This window comes from Centropristis striata, chromosome 19, assembly GCF_030273125.1.
Source record: "Centropristis striata isolate RG_2023a ecotype Rhode Island chromosome 19, C.striata_1.0, whole genome shotgun sequence".
Taxonomy (NCBI): Eukaryota; Metazoa; Chordata; class Actinopteri; order Perciformes; family Serranidae; genus Centropristis; species Centropristis striata.
In genome coordinates, this window is record NC_081535.1 from 1,545,162 (window position 1) to 1,567,416 (window position 22,255).

At 34.5% G+C, this 22,255-nt stretch overlaps 1 protein-coding gene across 1 annotated transcript in view; it reads left to right on the top strand.

Moving 5' to 3' along the window:
• Positions 1 to 21,917, top strand: part of LOC131992528 (syntaxin-binding protein 1-like) — a 62,696-nt gene extending 40,779 nt beyond the window's left edge. The window contains 2 exon segments of the mRNA XM_059358137.1: positions 1,838 to 1,992; positions 19,545 to 21,917. Of these exon segments, the coding sequence (XP_059214120.1) occupies positions 1,838 to 1,992; positions 19,545 to 19,627 (238 nt within the window). The 3' untranslated portion in view covers positions 19,628 to 21,917.
• The last annotated feature ends 338 nt before the right edge of the window (positions 21,918 to 22,255 follow it).

Genomic DNA, 22,255 nt, shown 5'->3' on the forward strand with positions numbered 1-22,255 from the left:
ACATCTTTTGAAGTGATTGGATTCATTTATTACTCACAGTCATAGAAGGTGAAATATAAGCAAAATTAAAATATTGTATATCTGCATCATATCAAAAAAAAAGGTTTGAAAAACGTTTTTTAAAAAGACTATTCAAAGATTTTTTTAAAAATACACTGTAAAATATGTTTGTAGAAATTACAGTACAACAGTCAAATTACATCATGAATAGGGCGTAAAATTAAAGATTGTATATCACCGTAATATTTAATATAGTAGTATAAAGTACTTTAACTTTTACTGTCATAAACTGTAGGAAACACACAGTTCTGCTGTAAAAATATAACATTTACATGTAAAGTTAAAGAGAAGTTAATGGGGGAATACCATGGATGTGATTAGCCTAAAAATAACAGGAATATTCAGTCTAAATTACAGTTTTTGCTGATATTTACATTTAAATTTACAGTAGAAACCTCACTGTATTTTTTCAACCTCAGCTGCTGCTATTTTACTGTAAATTAAACAGTTTATTTTTCAACAGTGTATGTTAAACGTGTCTTTTAAACATCACGGCTGGAAACTCAAACCCAGAATACAAGCAGCTGATTACAAGTCGTCAATATTTCCTACTGCACACAGTGTGTGTGTGTGTGTGAGTGTGTGTGTGTGTGTGTGTGTGTGTGTGTGTGTGAAGCTGCTGCTGTTCATTGATTTAGCATCAAATCGTTCTGCTGTAACAAACTGATCTGCATCATTAGCCTCCCTCCCCCACAGACACACACACACACACACACACACACACACACACACACACACACACACACACACACACACACACACACCACCGAGGGTCACATCAGGATACATGGAGGGTTTTTATTAAAGGATGAAGCCTCTAATGTTGGACTCTTATCTCTTGTGTGAAAATTATGGCTTCAATACAACTTATTTGACTTCAGTTCCCAACTTACAAGGCAAGAATTGTCACTAGTTTGTAAACACAACATTCAAACGTGGCCCCTCCCCCCAGCTCAACAAAAGTGGAAGCAAAATATGGAATAAAATAGAATCTGTATATCAGATACCAATTCAATTATTGAGTTGCTTGAAAGAGCCACTATCCACTCTCCACCGGGCTTAATCCTAGATTTTATTCTTCAGTTTCTTCCGTGTTTTTTTTCCGGTCGACTACTCCTCCCAGAGTTTTGGTCTCACAAACACTAAAAAGGTATCAAATCGACCGGCTCGGCCATGACAAGTGTGTTATGACTTTTCTAAGGGTTTCAGCAAACGGTTTTCAAATTATTCAGCAAAAACACGCCAAAACATCCCCCCAATGTAACTCTATGGAGAGGCTAGAGTGGATGACATCATTGCTAGAGTGAAGAGGGAGAGAAAAATTGGTCAAAAAATAAATTTGGAAACTGAAAACTTCTAATCAGTTTTATATACAAACTGACAAGTTTCACATTACCGTCAGACAGACGGACATGTGTGGACAAACACACACCAACACCTGGTTTATTACCTCACAGGACTTTTTAACGTTTTTCCGTTTTGAAAAATACATTTAAAAAAAGTTTTAACATGCATTTTAAAAAAAATAAAAACGTTGAACCTGATCTGTGAGAGGTAGAGAACACCATTGCACTAAATATTGATTAAAATGGTTAGTAATGGAGTTAAACATGAAATATAAACAATGTTTATTGGGATTCTTTGGTTTCGAAATTGACCCACCTTGCTGTTCCTGAGAAACGAACATAACAGGAGAGTTAAAATGCCAACATAAGGAAAATATGAGGTATGAGAGGATATAACACATATATTTATATATAACCCTGTTTTCCTGCAGTGCTCGGTACGGCCACTGGCACAAGAACAAGACCCCTGGAGAGTACCGCACCGGGCCCCGCGTCATGGTCTTCATCATCGGCGGCGCCTCCTTCAGCGAGATGCGCTGCGCCTACGAGGTCACGCAGGCCAACGGGAAGTGGGAGGCGGTCATCGGTGAGTAGAGCACCAGGGGGCGCCACCGAGCGCAGGAGGAGAATACCTGTAGTTTAGAGTTCCTTAGAGAGTAAATCTACCTGGGACTAGGGCTGGGCGAGATATGGATGTATTTCAAAATGTGATATGGGATTAGACCATATCACAAATATCAATATAGTTCATATTCTGAGCTGTGACCCTTGATCCAGACGAGCTGCTTTCTATATAAATGCTGCCCTTACTACACTGTAAAAAAAATGATGTTGCTTTTACATAAAAAAACTCTCAGCTGTGGTTCCCAGAATAATTCTGCAAAAAATACAGTACAAATGTAAACAACTTTACAGAACAACTTGTACATTTTACTGGTGTTCAGTGTACAATAAATAATAACTGAATGTTAATTTACTGGTATTCAATGCACAATAAGCAAAATCTGCATGTAAATGCATAAATAATGAGTATAAAAGCAGCATCATCCTGTTAAATTAGCAGTAAAGGACGCTATAATCTACAACTTTAAAATTTATTTATTTATTTTTTAATTACTACAGTTTTCTGTTCTGTAAAGATGTTGGCATATGAACTGTATTTTTTGCAGAAATATTCTGGTAACCACAGCCGACAGTTTTTTTCTGTTAAAACAACGGGACATTTTTTACAGTGTTGTCATATTTAGTCTTTTTGTAATGTTCCTTATTCTTTTCTGTTTCTATTTAAGATTTTTTTTTCTACTTAAATATGCACTTTATGGAGCTTTGATTGTCATGTCATATTTGGCTTTGACTGAACATTTGCTTTCACTTTGAGATAAAAATATCGTATATCGATATTCAGCCTAAATATGTCGCCCAGCCCTATGTTCATGTAATGTTTGATGAGGTTTTAACTCTTTACCTTGCTGCAGTGACGTACAGGTGAACCTCAGGACCAGAGTGGAACTAGACTTCAGAGAGTTGCAGTAAAATGCTGGTGTGATGTAACATTTTTTATAGAAAGCGTGAAAACTGAGCAAACGTCCTTTGAAAACATTTTCTGAGGACTTTCTGTGATTTGAGCAGCAGGTTTCAGGTTCTCACCTCCTCTCTCCTCTCTCTGACCTGATATCTGTTTTTTATTTTGCATTGGGTAAAAAAATCACCTTTAATAACGACATTTTTAAAAAGTGCTTTCTGGAATTAAGCTACACTTTGTTGAAGCAAGTGCATGATTATAAGAATGAGTTTTTCCTTTGTTTGCAAGCTAGACAACAAGAGTAAATACAAGATAAATTTGGTTTGATATTTAAGGTTTACATTTATTTTGGTATCTGCGATATATACATTTTCCCTTCTAAGTAGGAAATAAAGCTTTTAAGTTCAGTCTCTTAAAACATAGCACATGGTGGAGAGCACACAGCCGGATCATGAATCCCAGTGAAGAATGACAGTGAAGTCGTTTCAGTGTAACTGTGTGTACAGTAGTGATGTCCCTATGAAGCTTCATGAACCATTGTCTTTATCTTCTAAACCCACCAGATGGCGCTCTTGGTTTAAATAAAAAGGTTGCAGTAATGGTAAATCAGTGATTTCAGTTCTTTGTTGAACAGAGAGCTCCATCTAGTGGACTCAGAGAATAAAGACAATGGTTCATGAAGCTTCATTAGGACATCACTACTGTCCAGTATGTGGAAGCTGCAGATAGTCGTTACAACCTGCCTACTGTGTGCTCTGTGTCCTGTTATAACAGCCCTTTATGTCATGTCCCTCTGTACTGTTGACTTCATGTGTTCCAGCTTTGCCAGCCAGTCTGTCTAATCAATACTTTCTGTTGTGCTCTGCTTCAGCTGTTGTCTTTAAAAACAACTGTTGTCTTTAAATTGCAGCCACGCCATGTCTTTTCTCTGTACGTCTCAGTTTATTTTCTAGTGAGGCGGCAGAGTTTAATATCTCATACCAGCTGTTCATTTTGTGATAAAAGCACCAATTTTGGCAAATGTGTTGATAAATATGTTGGGAACAAAACTGGATATTGGGCCATCACAAACTCAGAACCTGGTTGCCGTGGCAGCCATTTTTCTAAATAGGCTCACTTTATTATGTCAACTTCCTGATATGATATCCTGGCATGATTTTTACCAATGGATTCCTTAGATCTGTTTTCATGACATAGTTTCATAAGATAGATATGATGTGAAAATGAAACCTGGACAGAACATCAGAACGCCAACAAGTTCATTTATTACAATAACATGCAGAGGAGATCTCCACATTTTGTTGCATTTTCTTTAATAAGGGCCCCAACAGTGTGAGGACCCTGTTGAAATTGGTCCGTTTATTATTATAATGGCAAATTAATCGCATTTTTGAGGATTTTATCATATTCCAAAACTCACTAAACTTGGGACAAAATTCAATCCTGCCGAAAATGTACGTATTTCATTGGTATTAGAAATGGGCGTGGCTAAATGACCTACTAGCGCCCCCTAGAATTCAGCCCCTCAAACAGGTTTGTTGTAGAGACACGAAATTTGGTCCATCCATGTATCATGGGAAGACAAACCAAAAAGTCTCAAGAAGCCATACCCAAAAACGAACAGGAAGTCCGCCATCTTGGATCGAAAATGGCGTTTTAGACATTTTTCGCCATTTCCACGCCACATACTTTAACAAACTCCTCCTACAGATTTAATCCGATCAACTTCAGACCTGTTCAGCTCCATCAAACGGCCTTTGACATCAAAAGTTATTAAAAGCTTTGCAGACCGTCACACTATGGGGGCGTGGCATGGCGGCAAAATATGGCGTTTTGGCATGAAACACGAGACTGTATAACTTGTTTGTTATTGTTTTACATTGTCAAAAACATGAACTTTTATGCAATTAATATTTGTGGTGTTGTAACCATGGTAACCAGCAGCATGGAGGCCCAGGTTCTATCTACTTGGAACATCTGGCCGCCATTTTGGAAAATTGCCGGCCATGGTCATCAGAATGTGAATACCATATTTCCTCAATTTAAAGTCGGGCCCCTATTAATGACCAGCCTCATTTAGTAACCGGGTGTAAAAACAATTTTTAGTAAATAAAAGCCGGCCTCTTTTATAAGCCGCGTGTCTTACCGGTGTTATGTCAAAGTCTCCTGCTGTCCTAGTCATTCTCTGTAAAGTCCAGCCGTTTACGCACGTTCTTCTGGGCTTTTTAGTAGTTTAGACATTTTAAATCCTGCTTAAAATGAACATTCAGCTGTTCATTGTTTGTTTACATCCGAGTACTTCCAATATGGCCGACATCAGGGTAACTGGCTACAATGCGCTGTGTAAAACACTCTAAAAATTGCCGGTCAGAGCTGCTCTGATTTCCTTTTTTTAATAAAAGCCTCCTTCAAATAATAGTCTGCCCGCATTATTAGCCGGGTCCCAAACTGATTTTTTATTAATAGCCTGGAAAGTGGATACGTCGTTTTGTAGCATTTGTATAAGCTCTTAAATACTTTTTGAATTTAATTTCTATCTGCTACAGAGGCTGAAAAATCTATTATTTAGTAGAAGCAGAAACACTTCTGTTGAATTTCCAGAAAAACTTCAGGTTTTAGGGGCTTATTTTAAAATCGCCCAGAGGTTTTACAGGCAGTTTTAGGCGTCAATGGGTTAAGCTATATATGAACCAAATTTGGTGCTTTTATTACAAAATGAACAACTGGTATGATATATTAAGCTCTGCTGCCACACTATTCTGTTTGTGCAACATGGCGAGTGTGTGTGTGTGTGTGTGTGTGTGTGTGTGTGTGTGTGTGTGTGTGGCTGTTGGTTTTAACCCTGTGTGTGTGTGAGTGGGGGGGGGGGGCGTGGCTTGTGCTGAGAGACGAGTGGTGAAGCCGTCTCTCTTCCTCCACAGGTTCCACCCACATGCTCACCCCCACCAAATTCTTATCGGACCTGCAGCACCCCGACTTCCGAGAGTCCACTAGGGTGTCCTTTGAGGACGCAGAACCCACAGCCGAGTGAGGCAGAGACAGATTGGGAGGGAGGGAGAGAGAAATCACACTGAAAAAAGTAAAGACAGCCGCACCAAGAAGCCCTTTCTGAACCTTTGCAGCACAAGAAAGGCTTCCTCCTTGTTCCTCCTTCTTTGAACACTCAGTATTGTTTTATGTAACTCCACCTCCTCCTCCTCCCCGTCCTCAGGGATGGACTCCCCCCGACCTCCCTCACTGCATGGACCGCTCCGTCAGCCAATCACAGCTAGAGTCTATCTGATATTAAACCTGTCTGTTGTCCAAACAGGAACCGGCTGAATCCAAATGTCTCAAATCAGCTATTCACCAAGTTAGAAAGGTGGCTCATGTGGACTTTCTGCAGACTTCTATAGAGACGTGCACTTAACAAACATAGCAAAACACCATTATTGGTCAGTACAGTACAATATTGAGGTTAAAGTTGTTCTGTTTTCCTTAGAGGACAAAAATGTCTATGTGACATGAGAAAATGTCCTAAAAATATATTATTTTCTCAGGGTGCAGACCTCCAGACCTCACTGATTTAATTACCCACAGTTCATTGCAATGGGTATGTGACAGTATTTGACAGTTTTTAGAACAAAAAGTATTAAGATCTTGTTCATTTATTACAATAACATGCAGAGGAGATCTCAGCATTTTGTTGCATTTTCTTTAATAAGGGCCCCAACAGTGTGAGGACCCTGTTGAAATTGGTCCGTTTATTATTATAACGGCAAATTAATCGCATTTTTGAGGGCTTTATCATATTCCAAAACTCACCAAACTTTGGACAAAATTTAATCCCATCGAAAATGTACGTATTTCATTGGTTTAAAAAATGGGCGTGGCTAAATGACCTACTAGCGCCCCCTAGAATTGAGTTCCTAAAACAGGTTTGTCGTAGAGACACGAAATTTGGTCCATCCATGTATCATGGGAAGACGCACCAAAAAGTCTCAAGAAGCCATACTCAGAAACAAACAGGAAGTCGGCCATCTTGGATCCAAAATGGCTTTTAGATATTTTTTGCCATTTCCACGCAGCATACTTTAACAAACTCCTCCTACAGATTTAATGTAGGAAAATGTGTCTTCTCACTCACATAAAGCTGTCAGAGTTATAGTTTGGGCGTAAACAGTTCAAATTGTTATCTAATGTATGAGTAGAGTCAAGCACACTCACAATTTCTTTAGAAATTATCTAGTTCTTTATCATATTCTTTATTAATGTGAATTTAACCATAGCCTATAAGATCAGTAGTAATATCTAAAGAAAAGAGCCTACAGTATAAACTATGTTATATCAAACAAATTAGATGTGAGAATTTCTATTACTCCTGCAAATGAACAAACAAACAACAACAAAACAAACCACTGAAGGCAGTTACTAGAACATCCAGTTTAATCAGCAGAACTCGCTGTGAATGTTGTAGAGTTTTTCAAAGTCTGCAGGAGCCCAGTCCTGAGGGGCCCTCCAGTCTTTTTTAACATTTCTTATTTTTATAATACAGTACTTACTTTCAGACAATATACAATAGTATTTCTGCCTCTCACAATCAAGGTTTTTTTGTTTACAAAACAAGAAACAAGATACAGAAAGTCAAGTGTTTTACATTTGAGAATTTTGAACAAACTGGGAAAGGTACACATATCGTTAGCCTCATAGCATATTTGCCTAAGTCATATTTGAACGTTTTTGGGAAACAAGAAAATACACAATTTTAGTAAGCCCATTGGTATTTTTAATTGATATTGTAACAGTAAGTTCAAATAGAAGTGTGAACAAGTTTGCATAAAAAATTAAACACATCGATTTCATAACAGATAAAAGTGACTTAGGCAGAATATGCCCTGACTAAGGCAATTTTTCTCTTACATATAAATAATGTAGTTTGGTTTGTATGTAGCGGCAAAAATGCCCAAGTCAAGGAGATGACTAAGGCAGAAAGTGATTTTGGACTCCAACAAGTGATAGGGAGAACATATGCAATAAGGCAGAAAGATGCAGCAGTGGTAGGAGAGTAAAGTTAGGCAGATATCACAATTTGGCCAAAAAATGACTTAGGCAATCATGCTATGAGGCTAACGATATGCAAAAGAGCAAATAGAAAAGAAAAACAAAGACGTCCAGTCTTGATAGTGGACATTTGTATCCAGCCGTAGTAAAGCGTTGATCTCCAGAGCTCCATGTCTGAGGGGGCGGGGCCCATCCCTGCTGCCTCCTCACATCATCTCCGCTGGGTGGATTAAATCGCCCAAAGGCCTCTTAAATAATCAGATTTAATCTACCCTGAGATCATCTCTCAGTTTTTACTGTCTGATTATGTTTTAATAATAACACTTTGCAAAGACAATCACCTTGATTTGTTCCTCCATACGGACAGCTCCTTGACTTGATGTTGGATTCAAAGAAGGATCCTCTCCTCTTTTTCTTTCTGTTTTTATTTTATTTTAACTCCTTTAAGTCCTCCGACTCTCAGCCCACCATCACATGCTCACATGGCTCATGGCTCGTCTGCAGAGGCTCCAAATAAACTAAATATTAGCCTTGAGATCTCCTTTATCACGATGATGATGATGATGATACTTTCAGGGTGCTGACACACAGGGCAATTTTTTGGGGGCAAAACCATGGCAATCCTTTCAGAAGAATTCCGTACAGTTGCCCAAAAAGTTGCTTTTTGTATCACTTCCTGGATGTTGCCTCTCTGCTGACTCAGTCTGGGGATGTAGCAATGTTCCACCTGATATGCTTTAGCAACCAAATAACAAGAAAAGATGCCGAACATTTCAAACAGCTTCCACCAATCCTAACCCTCCCCCGTTCTTCCAAAACTCATCCAGTCCACCAGACACTTCAGACGTTCTGATGTAGGAAAACACATTTAAAAGAACCTGTAGAACTAGAATACCTCCGCCAAGGCTCAACAGTCTTCAAATCTCTTATTTTGAAAATACAAAATGTTCAGATGTTCCGAATCTGTATTTAAACCTGTATTATTTTTAATGACCAGCAGGGGGCGCCTCCACTGGTTCATGAGAAGTTTAGTGCTGAAAATGACTTATATTATTATAGTCGAGCATAGTTTGTCCAGAAATGACAGAAAAACACCATATTAAAAAAAAAGTCATAGTATAGTATTTCAATTATAGACTGTTGATACATATTAGAGCATAATATGACATAATATGACAGAAAAACACAGTATTTTTTATGTCCACAGAGCCATGTTGATTTTTGTCAAAAGTGAGCAAATTTTGAAATGCCTTAAAATGCTAAAAATGACTTTATGTTGATACATGTTAGTTGTAAATTTTGTCCATAAATGACAGAAAAACACCATACCAAGTATTGGACAAAAGAAAAAAAAAGCCATACTGTAGCATGTCGATTTTAGTCAAAACTTTAGTCAAACTCAAATTTCAAAATGGCAAAAAAAACTGAAAATGACCTTATTTTTTTGACTGTTGTTGCTGTTATTAGTTATATTTTGTCCATAAATGACAGAAAAACAGAAGCTCCTTGGCGGAGGTAATAAATAAGCAACATGGTCTCACAGGAATTCGTGAAATAGCCACGGATTTCGCTTAACTCAAAATCCTTGGAATAGCCACGGAATCGCTCAAATTTACGTGAAACTGACACGGATTTCACTACAATGCAAGTTAATGACAGTCATATCCCGTGGCTATTCCAACATACAAAGTGATTATGTACATTCACTGAGTGAATATTTAGAAAATAAAACATATATTTCTCGCTAGAAATGTGATCAAAATCCATTTTTATGCAGAAACTAAGTCAAAATATTGATTTTTCACTAAAAATGAGAGAACTGTCCGCCATGTTTTTTGTTCTGACCGCCGGGACCTTGAAAGTCACGTGACTTGGAACAAACCAATAGGAACAAATATCCATGGAATAGCCACGGGTCATTAACTTGCATTGTAGCGAAATCCGTGTCAGTTTCACGGAAATTTTAGCGATTCCGTGGCTATTCCACGGATTTTGAGTTAAGTGAAATCCGTGGCTAGTTCATGGATTCCTGTGAGACCAGGTTCTTATTTTAGACTGTTGTTGCTGTTATTAGTTATATTTTGTCCAAAAATGACAGAAGAACAGAAGCTCCTTGGCGGAGGTAATAAATAAGGCTTGTTGCCTGTTTCGGAAAGGTTACTTTAGAACACACACACACACACCCAGTGCAGATTGAATATGAAGCCCCGGGCATCCATCTCATCCTAACTAATCTGCTAAAGCGATATCGTTAACAAACCAGCGTTTGGTTTCGTGGTTTTGTCAGTCAGCAGTATGTCTGCTCCCTCATACTGCTGCATCAACTCTTCCTCAGCAAAATGGCCTTCTACTAAAACAACTCTTTGTTTTTGTTCTGCTGTTTTGGTCTCAACGTAGACTCGTAGACTAGTCCAGAGTTGTTTCTGAAGCTGTGTGTTTGGGGAACAGCAGAGAAGCAGGCGAGGCCACAAACCCCCAGAAACCCCACTAAACCCCCACTAAACCCCCACAAACCCCCATCCAAGACCCCTTACTGCACCACCGACCCTGCATCACCATAACGACCCAACTGGAGATGGGCTTGCCTCTTTCTCTTCTGTTTTAACTTCCTCCACTTCCTGTTCTGTCTTGGTGTTAAAGCAGCAAATCAAAGTGAAGTGGAGGAAACATGCAGCTTTGAAACAGAAACAAACCAATAAATGTATGTAGTAGTGGAGCGGCATAGCTTAATATATATCATACCGGTTGTTTATTTTGTGATAAAAGCACCATATTTTGGCAGATGTTTTAATAAATATATTGGGAACAAAACTGGATATTTGGCCATAACAAACTCAGACCCTGGTTGCCATGGCAGCCATTCTTTAAATAGGCTTACTGTAAAAAAAAAATTAAAATTTTAAACGCCGCAAAGCATTTAAACACAATATGACTTTTTTTTGAGTCGGACAAAGTGCTCACTGTAAAGGGTTTAATCTACCAAAAGTAAAGAAGTAGAAGAATTATTTTTTCCCATTATTTGTCCATTATTTTCCATTATTCCATTATTATTTTTCCATTATTTTTTCCATTTTCCATTATTTATTTTTTTTCCCTAACTTTATCGATAATTCATTCATTACATGCACTGTAAAAAAAAAAAAAGAAGAAGTTGTTTTTATGGTAAAAACCAGCAGCTGTGGTTGCCAGAACTTTACCGTAATAAATACGGTGCAGCTTTTTCTAATATTACGGGAAAATTGCATTAGTACTGTTGATTTCACGTTTAAGATTGACATTTTATTCCATATTTTACCATATTTTTTATTAGTAAAAATTACAAAGTTTTTCCATCAAAAGAAACGCTGTTTTGCCATATAATTGACAAGAAAATACTATATAATATAGTATATTTATATAGAATATTTATATAATATAAATGCTGCATAAATTAAAGGTTTTACCATTAAATATAACAGTGTATGTCTGTTAGAGATATGGTGTTTAGTACATTTAACAGTGAGAAAAAGTATTTTTTACAAAAAATAAATGCAAAAATGATGGCTTATGATAGATAGTACAGTATATGTTTGTTACAAACACGGTGCCAAAGTATTTTACAGTGGAGTGATGTATTTTAAAAAAAGTAAAAATGTAAAAAAAAAAAATAGTAATTGTGTCTTTTTTAAATTAATTTTACATCCTCTTTAGAAATTTTGTGTCTTTTATAAATTTAATTTTGTATCTTTTTTTTTGGGTAATTTTATGTCTTTTTTTAAAATCAATTTTACATCATTTTCGTAATTTTGTGTTTGTTTTTAAATTAATTTTACATCCTTTTTTTGTAATTTTGTGTCTTTTTAAAAATTAACTTTACATCATTTTTTGGGGTAATTTTGTGTCTTTTTTAAATTAATTTTTTCATTTTTATAAATTGTGCCTTTTTAAAATTAATTTTACAATATATTAAAATATAGTATTTTACAGTGGAGTAATGTATTTTTAAAAAAAAACAGAATTTATCATTTTATGTCTTTTACTGTCATGGTTTAGCAGTTTTTCCACCGTAAAATCTACAGACATTTTTTACAGTGTATATTACGTCAACTTCCCGATATGATATCCTGCCAGTCTTTTTCCAAATATATTTAGCTATATATGTACCAAATTTGGTGCTTTTATCACAAAATAAACAACAGGTTAGCTATGCCGCCTCACTATAGGTCAAATACTGTTGGATAATGTTGAACAGGTGTGAGGAGTAAATCAAATGTTCTCTTTGCCTCATCAATCGAATTGATAAATTCAGTTATGCGACATATTTGGCAAAAAGTTTGGTTTACTCCAGTTTATCACCTTTCAAGTTTTACAATGTTGGAAATGTGTCTTCAGCTGTCACAACAAACAGTTCATCCTTGAGTTATCAGGGTCACTGAGTTATTTATTGATCAAACTATCTGGTTTGGGATTTCATGACATGTAGACAATATCTGCTTTTTTTGTTGTTTTTTGCTGCAAATTTTTTTGTTGCCTTTTTTTCTAGCGGTATTTTCCAGCTGTCTGCATGCTCTTTAGTTTAAATTCAAACACGATCATGTGCACATTTCTCTAACACCTGATTGGCTGGTGGTCTGGTGTTGCAGGATTTATTCTAGCCCACCGACCATTCTGAGTTCACAGATTCATGATAGTTGTGTGGTGCATCACTGATCTCTGTGCTTCCATATTGTTGAACTGCATGTGATTTAACGAAGCTTCATGAGTTCATATCGGTTTGTATGTTTATAGATTAAAGAACTCTAGAAAAAGTTTTAGTCAGAGGTGAAAGATGCATTAAAACTTTTTTTAAATGCATAAAATTGCTGAAAATGACTTTATTATGGTCTGTTGACACATATTAGTTGTAGAGTTTTTCCTCCATAAATGACTGAAAAACACCATATTATGTGATGTCCAAAAATTGGACAAAAGTCATAGTATAGCATGTCGATTTTTGTGAAAAAAGATCATATTTTAAAATGTCTGAAAATGCTGTAAATGACTTTATTATAGTTTGTTAAAACATATCAGAGTATAGTTTGTCCAAAAATGACAGAAAAACACCATATTATGAGATGTCCAAAAATGGAAAAAAGTCATAGTATAGTATGTTGATTTTTGTCAAAAATGGTCAAATTTTAAAATGCCTAAAAACGCTGAAAATGACACTTTAAATCTCGATCAAAACAACGATGTGGATTTATAGATAGTCTGGGGTTAGAAATAAAATGAAATCCTACAGTTATTTAAGTGTCGAGTAAATCCAGCATGAAGTCATGCATCTAGATTTGTTTGGTGTTTTCTTGCTTTCAGATCAGTTCAGTCATAGTATGTTATGTCTTCAAAATGTCATAAAAAAGGTAAAGATATTTCAGAAAAACGGTCATAGTGTAGCATGTCGTCAAAACTTTATAATAAAGGTCATAGTATAGTACGTTTTTAAAATTCTGTTTAAAAAAGTCATAGTATGGTATTCCATCCAAATTTTATTTTTTAAAAAAGGTCATAGTATAATATACGTCCAGATTTCATTAAAAAATCTGGATGTATTTTTGATTGTTTTGTCAAAAAAATTTAAATTTTCAAATGCCTGAAAATGGTGAAAATTACTGTTGATATATATTTGAGCATAATTTGTCCAGAAATGACAGAAAAACACGATATGATCAGATGTCCTAAAATTGGCCAAAAGAAAAAAAGTAATAGTATAGTATGTCAATTTTTGTCTGAAATGGTCAAAGTATAAAATGCCTAAAAACGTTGAAAATAACTTTATTATAGTTTGTTGAAACATATTAGTTGTATGTTTTGTCCATACAAAAAAAAACCCATATTATGGGATGTCCAAAAATGACCCCCTCAAAAAAAAGTCATACTATTGATTTTTGTCAAAAATGGTCAAATTTTAAAAATGCCTAAAAATGCTTCAAATGGGCCAATTACGGTCTGTTTATAAATGTGGTAGTATAGTTTTATGCAAAAATTGTGAAAAACACCATATTATGGGATGTCCAAAAATGACCCCCTCAAAAAAAAGGCATACTATATTATGTCGATTTTGGTCAAATTTTGAAAAACGCCTAAAAATGCTTCAAATTGCCCCAGTTACGGTCTGTTTATACATGTGGTAGTATAGTTTTATGCAAAAATTTCGAAAAAACACCGTATTATGGCATGTCCAAAAATGACCTCCTCAAAAAAAAGTCATACTATAGTATGACTTTTTTGTCAAAAATGGTCAAATTTTAAAAACGCCTAAAAATGCTTAAAACGGGCCAATTACAGTCTGTTTATACATGTGTTAGTATAGTTTTATGCAAAAATTATGAAAAAAACATATTATGGGATGTCAAAAAATGACCCCCTCAAAAAAAAGTCATACTATACAGTATGTCGTTTTTTGTCAAAAATGGTCAAATTTTAAAAACGGCTAAAATGCTTAAAATGGGCCAAATAAGATCTGTTTATACATGTGGTAGTACAGTTTTATGTAAAAATTGTGAAAAAAGAACATATTATGGGATGTCCAAAAATGACCTCCTCAAAAAAAAGTCATACTATAGTATGTCTATTTTTGTCAAAAATGGTCTAATTTTAAAAACGCCTAAAAATGCTTCAAATGGGCCAATTACGGTCTGTTTATACATGTGGTAGTATAGTTTTATGCAAAAATTGTGAAAAAAGCCTATTATGGGATGTCAAAAAATGACCCCCTCAAAAAAAAGTCATACTATAGTATGTCGTTTTTTGTCAAAAATGGTCAAATTTTAAAAACGGCTAAAATGCTTAAAATGGGCCAAATAAGATCTGTTAATACATGTGGTAGTACAGTTTTATGTAAAAATTGTGAAAAAAGAACATATTATGGGATGTCCAAAAATGACCCCCTCAAAAAAAAGTCATACTATGTCGATTTTTGTCAAAAATGGTCAAATTTTAAAAACGCCTAAAAATGCTTCAAATGGGCCAATTACAGTCTGTTTATACATGTGGTAGTATAGTTTTATGCAAAAATTTCGAAAAAACACCATATTATGGCATGTCCAAAAATGACCTCCTCAAAAAAAAGTCATACTATAGTATGTCGATTTTTGTCAAAAATGGTCAAATTTTAAAAACGCCTAAAAATGCTTCAAATGGGCAAATTCCGGTCTGTTTATACACGTGGTAGTATAGTTTTATGTAAAAATTCTGAAAAAACACCATATTATGGGATGTCCAAAAATGACCTCCTCAAAAAAAAGTCATACTATAGTATGTCGATTTTTGTCAAAATGGTCAAATTTTAAAAACGCCTAAAAATGCTTCAAATGGGCCAATTACAGTCTGTTTATACATGTGGTAGTATAGTTTTATGCAAAAATTGTGAAAAAAACATATTATGGGATGTCCAAAAATGACGCCCTCAAAAAAAAGTCATACTATAGTATGTCGATTTTTGTCAAAAATGGTCAAATTTTAAAAACGCCTAAAAATGCTTCAAATGGGCCAATTCCGGTCTGTTTATACACGTGGTAGTATAGTTTTATGTAAAAATTCTGAAAAAACACCATATTATTGGATGTCCAAAAATGACCTCCTCAAAAAAAAGTCATACTATAGTATGTCGATTATTGTCAAAAATGGTCAAATTTTAAAAACGCCTAAAAATGCTTAAAATGGGCCAATTATGGTCTGTTTATACATGTGGTAGTATAGTTTTATGCAAAAATTGTGAAAAAAACATATTATGGGATGTCCAAAATTGACCCCCTCAAAAAAAAGTCATACTATAGTATGTCGATTTTTGTCAAAATGGTCAAATTTTAAAAACGCCTAAAAATGCTTCAAATGGGCCAATTACAGTCTGTTTATACATGTGGTAGTATAGTTTTATGCAAAAATTGTGAAAAAAACATATTATGGGATGTCCAAAAATGACGCCCTCAAAAAAAAGTCATACTTTAGTATGTCGATTTTTGTCAAAAATGGTCAAATTTTAAAAACGCCTAAAAATGCTTAAAATGGGCCAATTCCGGTCTGTTTATACACGTGGTAGTATAGTTTTATGTAAAAATTCTGAAAAAACACCATATTATTGGATGTCCAAAAATGACCTCCTCAAAAAAAAGTCATACTATAGTATGTCGATTATTGTCAAAAATGGTCAAATTTTAAAAACGCCTAAAAATGCTTAAAATGGGCCAATTATGGTCTGTTTATACATGTGGTAGTATAGTTTTATGCAAAAATTGTGAAAAAACACCATATTATGGGATGTCCAAAAATGACCTCCTCAAAAAAAAGTCATACTATAGTATGTCGATTATTGTCAAAAATGGTCAAATTTTAAAAATGGCTAAAATGCTTAAAATGGGCCAAATAAGATCTGTTTATACATGTGGTAGTACAGTTTTATGTAAAAATTGTGAAAAAAGAACATATTATGGGATGTCCAAAAATGACCTCCTCAAAAAAAAGTCATACTATAGTATGTCTATTTTTGTCAAAAATGGTCTAATTTTAAAAACGCCTAAAAATGCTTCAAATGGGCCAATTACGGTCTGTTTATACATGTGGTAGTATAGTTTTATGCAAAAATTGTGAAAAAAGCCTATTATGGGATGTCAAAAAATGACCCCCTCAAAAAAAAGTCATACTATAGTATGTCGTTTTTTGTCAAAAATGGTCAAATTTTAAAAACGGCTAAAATGCTTAAAATGGGCCAAATAAGATCTGTTAATACATGTGGTAGTACAGTTTTATGTAAAAATTGTGAAAAAAGAACATATTATGGGATGTCCAAAAATGACCCCCTCAAAAAAAAGTCATACTATAGTATGTCGATTTTTGTCAAAAATGGTCAAATTTTAAAAACGCCTAAAAATGCTTCAGATGGGCCAATTACAGTCTGTTTATACATGTGGTAGTATAGTTTTATGCAAAAATTGTGAAAAAACACCATATTATGGGATGTCCAAAAATGACCTCCTCAAAAAAAAGTCATACTATAGTATGCCGATTATTGTCAAAAATGGTCAAATTTTAAAAACGCCTAAAAATGCTTAAAATTTGACCATTTTGACAAAAAATTTGAAAAAATGAAAATGCTTTGAAAATCAAAAAATGCTTAAAATTTGACAATTTTGACAAAAAATTTGACCATTTTGACAAAAATCGACATACTATAGTATGTTGATTTTTGTCAAAATGGTCAAATTTTAAAAACGCCTAAAAATGCTTCAAATGGGCCAATTACAGTCTGTTTATACACGTGGTAGTATAGTTTTATGCAAAAATTCCGAAAAAACACCATATTATGGCATGTCCAAAAATGACCTCCTCAAAAAAAAGTCATACTATAGTATGTCGATTTTTGTCAAAAATGGTCAAATTTTAAAAACGCCTAAAAATGCTTCAAATGGGCAAATTCCGGTCTATTTATACACGTGGTAGTATAGTTTTATGTAAAAATTCTGAAAAAACACCATATTATGGGATGTCCAAAAATGACCTCCTCAAAAAAAAGTCATATGTTGATTATTGTCAAAAATGGTCAAATTTTAAAAACGCCTAAAAATGCTTAAAATGGGCCAATTATGGTCTGTTTATACATGTGGTAGTATAGTTTTATGCAAAAATTGTGAAAAAAACATATTATGGGATGTCCAAAATTGACCCCCTCAAAAAAAGTCATACTATAGTATGTCGATTTTTGTCAAAATGGTCAAATTTTAAAAACGCCTAAAAATGCTTCAAATGGGCCAATTACAGTCTGTTTATACATGTGGTAGTATAGTTTTATGCAAAAATTGTGAAAAAAACATATTATGGGATGTCCAAAAATGACGCCCTCAAAAAAAAGTCATACTATAGTATGTCGATTTTTGTCAAAAATGGTCAAATTTTAAAAACGCCTAAAAATGCTTCAAATGGGCCAATTCCGGTCTGTTTATACACGTGGTAGTATAGTTTTATGTAAAAATTCTGAAAAAACACCATATTATTGGATGTCCAAAAATGACCTCCTCAAAAAAAAGTCATACTATAGTATGTCGATTATTGTCAAAAATGGTCAAATTTTAAAAACGCCTAAAAATGCTTAAAATGGGCCAATTATGGTCTGTTTATACATGTGGTAGCATAGTTTTATGCAAAAATTGTAAAAAAAAAAAAAAAAAAAAACATATTATGGGATGTCCAAAAATGACCCCCTCAAAAAAAAGTCATACTATAGTATGTCTATTTTTGTCAAAAATGGTCAAATTTTAAAAACGCCTAAAAATGCTTCAAATGGGCCAATTCCGGTCTGTTTATACATGTGGTAGTATAGTTTTATGCAAAAATTGTGAAAAAACACCATATTATGGGATGTCCAAAAATGACCTCCTCAAAAAAAAGTCATACTATAGTATGTCGATTATTGTCAAAAATGGTCAAATTTTAAAAACGCCTAAAAATGCTTAAAATGGGCCAATTATGGTCTGTTTATACATGTGGTAGCATAGTTTTATGCAAAAATTGTAAAAAAAAAAAAAAAAAAAAACATATTATGGGATGTCCAAAAATGACCTCCTCAAAAAAAAGTCATACTATAGTATGTCGATTATTGTCAAAAATGGTCAAATTTTAAAAACGCCTAAAAATGCTTAAAATGGGCCAATTATGGTCTGTTTATACATGTGGTAGCATAGTTTTATGCAAAAATTGTAAAAAAAAAAAAAAAAAAACATATTATGGGATGTCCAAAAATGACCCCCTCAAAAAAAAGTCATACTATAGTATGTCTATTTTTGTCAAAAATGGTCAAATTTTAAAAACGCATAAAAATGCTTCAAATGGGCCAATTACGGTCTGTTTATACATGTGGTAGTATAGTTTTATGTAAAAATTGTGAAAAAGCACCATATTATGGGATGTCCAAAAATGACCCCCTGGGATGTCCAAAAATGACCCCCTCGAAAAAAAGTCATACAATCAGTCATACGTGTCGATTTTTGTCAAAAATAGTCAATTTTTAAAATGCCTAAAAATGTTTCAAATGTGTCAATTATAGTCTTATGATACATATAAGAGACACAATATGGCCAGAAATGACAGAAAAACACCATATTATGGGATGTCCTATAATTGAAAAAAAGTCAGAGTATAGTATGTGGATTTTTGTCTAAAATTGTCAAATTTTAAAATGCCTTAAAATTATCAATATGACAAAATGTCATCGTATAGTTTGTCATAGATCTCATTAAAAACAACCGTTTGCCATCATAACAATATAAATCAATACAGAACGGGATCTAGCTATCTATTAACTATAAACTCAATGATTCAGCCTCTTTGAATTACAATGGTAACCTGTTTTAATTGATTAATAATTGAATAACTTGATGTTGCTCAGCGCTTCTATCATTACTTCACCTTTATGTGAGACTGCCTTCATCTCCAGTAGCATTCATAGCAAGAGCTGAAAACACATTTTTCACCTGTTTCCTTCCTGATGTGCAGATCTAACGCTGTGTGTGTGTGTGTGTGTGTGTGTGTGTGTGTGTTTGTGTTTGTTTGTGTGTGCGTGTCTCCAGGATCTACCCACATCTTCACCCCCACCAGCCTGCTGGAGCAGCTCAAGGCCATGAACAAACCAGACGAGGAAGTTACGAGCTAAAATCCTCCGATATCTCACATCTCTCTCCTCTTTCCCCTTTGACCCTGTTCCCCCCATCTTTCCCCATAAATCTCCACATTAATTGTGTATGCATCTTGCTTGAGAAGAAAAAGAAATCTTAGATGATAACAAAAAAAAGATATATGTTGTATCAAAGAATAAAACTGTTGCAAGTATTCTCATGTTTTACAATGGATGCAACTAAATGAACTTATTTAAAAGAAAAAAAGGTTTAAATATGAGAATAACAGAAGGCCATTTAAAACTGAAAGTACCAAAATGTAATATTGTATGCTATGAAACCTGTGCAAAAGTTTCAAGACATTTTCTCTCGTTTGTTCCTTTCGGTGTGAATTTTATTGGAAGCGGGACGACGAGGAGGGATGATGTGCAGTTTGAGAGGTTGATGTTGTAAAATATATCATTCTATCAGTCAACATGCAATATATATATGAATATATTCATCAGAGAGGAGTCCCGCCCACCCGCCCCATTGAGATGTTCGTATACAGTAGCATGCTTGGACTTTGTGTGGACCGTTTATGTGTTTGTATCCAGTGTGGATGTTCTGGGAGCCACAGAGTTAGCACAGTTAGCACTTAGCTTTTTCATAAGATGTTGAGTTGGAATGCTGCACCAAAGATCTTTGTTTTGAGTATCAATAAGTACAAATATGTGTGTGGAGACTTTTCAAACCACTCCTGAAGCCTCAAGAACCATTATGAGATTCAACTTTATTGTCATTGAACTGAAATGAATGGACTAAAATGCTTTTGCAGCCACACTTAGCGCCCCCCCGCTGTAATTTTTGGTAGAATGCAGCTTAAGGCACTTCTTGGTTTGCCTCCCTGAGTAACAAGTTTGTTACTCTTACTCTTGTTATTCTTCAAATGTATTTTGTCTATTGATAACATCAGAGGGTATTGAAAAGTAATTTCTTTCCCTCTGAAATGCAAATCCAATTTAATGGACTCATAAAATCCATCCATTTTATGAGTCAATCTAGTGGACTCATAAAATGAAGAAAATGGTTCATGAGGCTTCATTGGCACATCACCACTATTATCCACTACTTTTAATTAGTTAAAACTTACTAAAACTAACTGAATTTGAAGCATGCTGCCCCCGCGACCCGGCCCCGGATAAGCGGAGGAAAATGGATGGATGAAATTGACAACGAAATTCAAACTAAAACTAATGAAAAATTACTAAAAAACTATTATAACCTTGAAAGATTTCTCCAAACAATTTCCCACAGGTGAGGGAATTAAATTGTGGGGTTCAAAACTTAATTTACATGAAGTTTAAAAATGTTTAACTTCATACTAATGAGGGCGTAAACAACACTTTATGGCTATTTGTCTGCTTACGTAGTGTTTGATACTCAAAACATCCATTTTTTGGTGTCAGTGTTGATGTAGAAATGCTTGGTTGAGACATTGGAAAGAGAGAGAGCTCTGTTGTAAAAAGCCAGAATCGTCCCTCCTCCGGCTGCCGAGACTGTAAAGTATTTACTTACCACAATCTTTTTCCTTTTTACCGGAGAAAAACTTCACGTTTTAATGTTGAAAAACGCCCGTTGCTTGCTGATATTTAATGACTAATAATGTTAAAAAGGGCCGGTTGTATTTCAGTATTGTATCCTGTCAGATTAAGTCTTCTCATTGGTTAGTAACGATGTTTCATTGGGCCATGCACTGACTCGTGTTGTGTAAACGCCATTTGTTGCTGTTTTAGCGTCTCACTGTTGACTGGTGATATTTCTGACTGTGAAGTAGTAAAACTTTTCCTTTTAAAAAAAAAATGTCAATGTGAAGCCGCCGTGTTTGTGATGTTTTAGCTGTAGCTGTTAGTGGTCAACTGGGAAAAAGAATTAATATCTATATTTTCTTTGTCTGTTTTCCTCCTCTGGTGCAACGTAAAACCCTCCAGTGGTGAATGGCTTTGCAGAAAAACACCCTTAAATCCACTTTGATTTCCTCGTTCCTGGCCATACAAGTTGTATATTGCACTATAATGCGTTTTCTGTGATGCAAACGCTTGACTTTGTGTTCATTTTTTTTCTATTATAATTTGCTGTTGTATAGAATTTACTCTGTCAAATCAATTGATCAATTTATCAAAATTATTTATCAGAGAATTAAAAAAATAATAGTGATGCATTAGTCTGTCCTAAAACTGTTTAACTTATTGGGATTGTATGTTTGCGAGTGTTGAAGCACAAACAATACTTCCATGTGTAATAATATGTACTAAGGCTGTCTAATAAATTGGCTTCCATTACATCAAAGACCATTTTTTCCCTGATTTTTTTTTTTTTTTACCAAACAGTAAAGAACAGACACCAAAAGCACATTTTTACCTTTATTATCTCTTAGGGACAGCTGAAAAGATGCCCTGCAAAATATATATAAAAAAAGACCTGCAGTTTGAAAATAATGGTACAAAAAAAGAGTTAGAAATGAAAAACAAACAACCAAAACAGAATTAATTTAAACATCCACAGTTTTATGGTATATTTCAACCAATAATGCATAAAATAATCTGTAAAAATAGTTTTACTCCTCTGTTTGTGTTGGTGTTCTTACCTAATACATACATATATATATATATATATATATATATATA